Source organism: Micromesistius poutassou (assembly GCF_964030765.1).
Source record: "Micromesistius poutassou genome assembly, chromosome: 13".
NCBI lineage: Eukaryota > Metazoa > Chordata > Actinopteri > Gadiformes > Gadidae > Micromesistius > Micromesistius poutassou.
The window spans coordinates 10,982,744-10,988,743 of NC_140283.1; the positions used below are offsets into that span (position 1 = coordinate 10,982,744).

The following is a 6,000-nucleotide window of genomic DNA, read 5'->3' on the forward strand; positions in this document are numbered from 1 at the left end:
TTGCATAACACACATCTCTTACATCCGGGATGGAGGGGTATTTTTAGACTAAGAGTTAAAAAAAGCAAAAATAAAAGGGAAAAAAAGGGGGACATTAGTGCACAGGCTCACCATACTCCCAAGAAAAGCCCCACATGTGTTTTAGTAAATGCTGGGAGCAGAGTGCAGGGAGGGAAGGTCACTTCTCACAGGATATCAGGATGTGGCCTGCTCTAAACAATGGCGCTTCTGCATGTGTGGAGGGCTTGCATCGTGGGCTATGCTTGGTTTACCAATAAATTGGCATTTTGTTTTTCTTATTTTTCTCTACTTTTTAAAATGTTAACTTGCTTATTTTGCATAACAGGATTTACACAACCATTTGTGAAACCTGTCTATTCGCTATCAGGAACATAATTTATAGGTTTCGAAGTTTCAAGAGATTTGTCCCCCAAAACACATCACCAACACATCATTACGTCTGAACAACAGTTCATATCATTGGCCCTTGTTTTGCAAGGGGAGTCCATTTAACATTGATATAATTAGTGTTAGGTTTAGATTTGACTCACAATATTCTCCTGCTGGTAGCCATGGTCATCGAACACATTATCCAGCAGCTCTGAAGGCATCTCAGTCCAGTCCATGGCCCTCTGCTAGTGCAGTGCAGGGGGTTCCGATAGAGGACAGAGCTGAACAGTAGCCACCTGTAAATTACAAGCAAAAAAAGTAGTTTGAATGCTACATTATTTACTCTTCCAAAGAAACAAAGATAGGAGAAACATTTTCCATTTAACGTTTTGTTATGGGTACACATAACGAATATCATAATCGTAACTGTCATGACAAATCATGACAAATCATGACAAATAAGGATTTCAGAATGAGACATGAGAGAGGTGGTAGAGAAGTGTATTCTAACTCCGTAAACCGTAGGCATGGTGCGAGTGCAGACGATAGTGTTTCATTGACCACTTGGCAGAACTACAAACACAAGCAGCAACATGAAGCCTTTAGACATGCGAGGTGTCTGCGTGACCGGGGTGACCTCAACACTGCTGGGGGGGAACTACAACAGAAGGGTATTTTAGGGGATTGATCAATCGAGGTGTCAATCAAGGCTGGGTATCTGGAGCTCTGCAACAAAGGGGTGGAAGTGTTTCATATACATATCTATATCGATAGATATCTATATATATAGATATAGATATCTATATCTATATCTATATATATATCTATATATATATATATCTATATCTATATATCTATATAGATATAGATATATAGGCAAACAAGATGACCAGTGAGGCCATAGGACGATAATGTTGACATTGTTATGGGATCTGTCCATGGGAAAGAGACAAAGAGTTGAAGTAGTGAGGGGCCCCTGCTGCTCAGGGGCCTTGGGGCCCTCTCGGCTATGTGTCGGTAGTTATGCTGTGGTCACAGTTTGTGCGTGTTGCTTTTGCATATGTAGTTATAAATAAGTAGAATGTAGGTGATTATTATGGATTTTTGCATTGGTTTTGATGCATAAATCTACTGTGGCATATACTATGGTATTGTAAGATGGTAGATGTAAGAGGTTATTCTTCCACAATAACTTAGAAACACATAAGCATAAGTCAATGCACAGATGCAAATAAAGATGCAAAGAAAACCAAGTGATCAAAATAAGTGTTTTTTACCAGCTTCTCTGCACACTTCAACGTTCTAACTGAGGTAACAATGTGCCTCATATGAAAACATAGATGTGATGGAGGGGTAAGGCTTTTATTCTAATCCCCCCTTTTGATAGTGATTCACATCACTTTAGAATCTTTTTTCACAATCATATTTCTGGTCGAAACCTATACTTTTTTGTTCAGCACACCTGAACAAAACAATATTTCACACATTTATTTCCCATTTGAGTCGATTCGTCTAGTTCAGATGCATTCCTCTCAACTCGTCTTACCTTCCCTTTTTCCCTCACACCTTCTTTCCTGGGTCCTTTCCTCTTCCCTCGCGCTCTTGTTCCTCACCGTCTCTGGGTATTCTCTTGCTGGGATGGGTCGACAGCGTTGCTCAGCGTTGCTCTCTAGAGACTCTCTGGTGTATAGGATGAATGTAAGATATATATGATGAGTTCACAAGGATAAAAGGTCAGAGGTGCATTGAATGTTATTTCTTATGTATTACAGGTTATTACGGCGCAGGATTGAGGCTTCTGCTTGTGTTCGGACTCTTCTAATGTTTGTGAATGGCCTTTGCATGAAAAGCCCTTTCACTCAGTTGGGTGATTAATTATATTTTATACAGATAGACAGAATGATTCTATATCCCATCTCTTCATTTCATTTCTTAAATAAGTTGCCTAAAGTTAAGAGGATCTTGAGAATAGATAGAAGATAAAACTCAATGACCAGAAGGGAGAACCAGACTTTAATATTAATATTATGATTATTTTATATATACAATATATCTTACAGCAACTTCCTTGCAGATGAAAATTATTTAGAAATTCTAAGAATACATGCAAGACAAACATTTTAATGGAAAGGTCAAGGGAAGAGGTTGAAACTTTGATCTGCATTAACAAATATCTCACTATATATATCACATGACCTATGTAATAAAGCACCAATGTGCGTAATATATTGGGCCAGTTAAGTGCATTACGTATTTTTCTTCATTAATCAAATATTGGTAAAATTATTGTTAATAATAGATTATAATTGTTGAGCAAGTCCAGGTAGGATATACCCCTCACTCTGCTACAAGTCACTAAAAGATCTGGCTGGCTAATGCTTATCTGTCTCTTTCTCTTTCTCTCTCTCTCTTCACTGCCCTTTCCTCTCTCGACCACAATGGCCCATTCCTCAGAAAAATACTTGTCACGCACATGAGCAGCTGGCCTGTGTCAAGATCTGTGAAACAACCCAAATATAACTTCCTCTAAGCCACTCTTCTGAACCCTTGTTTACTTTGCAGCCTTGTTCGCTTGGGTCCTGCATTATGCTTCGATTTCCTCTTGCTGTCAGAATCTCCAGTCATCTCCTTGAATCTCTCTCTGTCTTTCCCTGGACCACATGGAGTGTCTTTTGGTTGACTCCAGAAGAAGATTAAAATGTTGTGGTGCTATTTGTGGCTAGCCTACAACTTGTGTGTGAATACATATTGTATAGCCTTGATTTGCTTTAGTTTCTTTCCCCACTTCTTATTTACAAACTTGATTTAGTACCCTTTGTATGATCACTGTCACTGTCAATATTACTGGTTTTAGTTTACCCCTCAAGTTCATTACAAAAGCTGAAAGAGATGTAAAATGACAGAGAAGGAGCACATTTAACTGCTTTAAGAACACTGGTTTCCAGAGCCGTCTTCTTTTTAGAGTACCAAACTTTAAAGGTTATGTAGTGAATACAGACAACCCTGACCTCCTCCCCTCTGCTGCTGATAATACATCTTTCTGGGAATTGGTTGGGTTTTGATGATTGTTGACCAGCTAGTATGAAGATAAAAGATATGTATTGAATGTAGTTTGAATCACCTTATCACTAAAGCTACAACATTTTAGTAACATAAAGACTTAATAATTAGACATTTATTTAAACAATATTTGACCTTCCAATACTGCAACATTAAGGTTTTTAACTGAACTGTACCAGATTTACACCCCTAAATCTTATATTTTGCCCAATACTTTTACGTTACTTTAACCTCCAGGGCGCCTATTATGACACATTACAATGTGACAATGCACCTCTTTACCACAAAGTCCTCAGTGACTCTGGACACAGTTTGCATCCAGAGCATGGGTGGATTTGCTATTCCTGCTAACTGCTCATCACCTTGGATGGAGTATTATGGGATAGCATCCGGTCAGCTCTGATCCCTTCTACCACTGATCTCCAGAGGAAGAAGAAGAAGAGGATAAGGAGACGTAACAACAACATTGATAAGGAGAAGAAATGTTGACTTTTTTTTGTAAAATGGGAAACGCATTTCCCTCCCTCAAGTCCCTCCCTTTCCCTCTCCACTATTAGGATATCGGAAGCATCTTCCAGGTACTGTCCATCGTGAGACGAGAACGACTGGGAATAAGGTTAATCTCTTCCAGGAGGTCCTAGTGTTGAGAGGTTTGCTGTTGGCTTGTGAGATAAACATTTTTTATTCCCCCCAATATTGTATTGTTAGCCTCATGAGAACATCCTGATCACGCAGGTTCACAAGTCTCGTCTGGACCTCATGTAACTTTCAAAATGGAAGGATGTTTGAGGTCATGACGAACTCGGAGCGCCGCAGTCAGCAGAATTCCAAAGGAATGGCGCCATTGTTTTAGTGTTTTTTGTGTTTTATGAAATAGTAACGATAAGTAACAATTTGAAAAGACGAACAGGAAACAGGGAGGAGGGAGAAGAAATATGGGGAAATCAATTGCTGGTAAATATAAGGCCAGACTGATATTCATTGTGAAAGTTGAATGTCTGGATTGTCTCCACCCTTTGCTGATTACTGATGAAGACGCATGAGTACATGGTTCACCTTTAGTACATGTGGGATTTGTTCCAAAATACTCTTCAGTGTGGGATTGCAACTTGCTACCGGTCGAAATAACCATCATTCAATGTGCTACGTGTGTGCTGTTCAGTGTCAAAAGTCACATGGCATCCCCATTAACTGTCAGAGTGATGTAAACAACAATGGCGACCGTCTAAGAGACATCTCTGGATAGATAAGAGGGCATGGCTCAATATCAAAACATGAAACTTCACGTGTTCACAAAATATGAAAAGCTATAAGTAATTTTCACTCAGCATCTATATTTTTGTAATCACATTTAATCCAAAAATGCAACTTTAAGTAGGAAATATGAGAATTCAAACTATTCACTGGTGACACAGGTTACATTGTTGTGGGACAGGTTGTATTGTGGTGAGATGGGATTATTTTAGGGTTCAATTAATTTCATTTTAATTCCTCCCCTCATTCACAAAAACATGAGTGGAACTGGTTTCTACATTACCGTTGTAAATCATTTGTGGAATGATGGCTATATTTACTATTGACACCAGAACAAATATGTATAATCATACCAAGATAACTTAAGGCATGCTAAGGCATACGGTGACTACACTTTCAGGAGCTCAGTGTAAAACTTTAATATGTTTAAATGACATGTGAAATATGTTGGCTAAATATGTTGTTCTCATGCATAAGAAAATCCCTCGAAACATTACAATTTGTCTATTCACTGAGGATATAATAATATTATCGTTATAATAACAAGTTATTCATTCAGGAAGATATAATTACATGCCTGTAAGAATAACACGTGATTCATTCAAGGAGGAATGGCGCCATTTGAAAAACACGCTCGAACTGAACTATAAAAATAAAGTTTTGTTTTCATTGGCTTTGCCTCAATAAATCACTTGCTGACTACATTTAAACCAATCCCCTCCAACTATAATGAACAGAACATAGTGCAACATTAACAAGTGGCAGATGAACAGGGATACAGTTGCGTTACCTCTCAGTGTCCTTGTGGTTCCGTCTCCAGACCGGCGCAGCTTATTGTTGGGGATACAAAATAAAAGTATCCTTGGTAGTCAGGAGAGGAACACTGGACTGTGAGGGACTCCGAGATGTTCTGCTTCAAGAGTTCAGCAGTTTTCCATAGGGCTTTCATTTGAGTTGGGGGTGGAGGGTAATTTCTCATGGAGTATCTCTCTCCTCCCAGTTACAGTGATGTAGGCTGGGAGACTGGTAAATGACATTTGATAGAGCAGATGCATCGTTGCTGCTTCTCTAGTTGGTCGAAATGTTAAACAATTGAATAAGGATGTAAATAAGGATGTAAAGGATGTAATAAGGATAAAGACGTTTTCAAAAAAAGAAAAAAAAATATGATGAAATCGGCGAGGGGAATACACACTTTTCTATAAGGATATAACTTCAAAAAGTGTTCAATGTTCAATTGTTCATGCAAATGTTGCATGAACACAATTAAAAATGTAAACATTCATTCATAGAATG

General features: G+C 38.5%; 1 protein-coding gene across 1 annotated transcript in view; it reads right to left on the reverse strand.

Annotated features, from left to right (window-relative positions):
* The window catches only part of ano1b (anoctamin 1, calcium activated chloride channel b), a 32,055-nt gene extending 26,448 nt beyond the window's left edge, over nt 1-5,607 (reverse strand). Inside the window, exons 1-3 of the mRNA XM_084477059.1 lie at nt 5,495-5,607; nt 1,937-2,070; nt 552-686 (exon numbers count right to left, since the gene is read on the reverse strand). Of these exons, the coding sequence (XP_084333185.1) occupies nt 552-626 (75 nt within the window). The 5' untranslated portion in view covers nt 627-686; nt 1,937-2,070; nt 5,495-5,607. The remainder of the gene's footprint in view (nt 1-551; nt 687-1,936; nt 2,071-5,494) is intronic.
* Between the last annotated feature and the right edge of the window lie 393 nt (nt 5,608-6,000).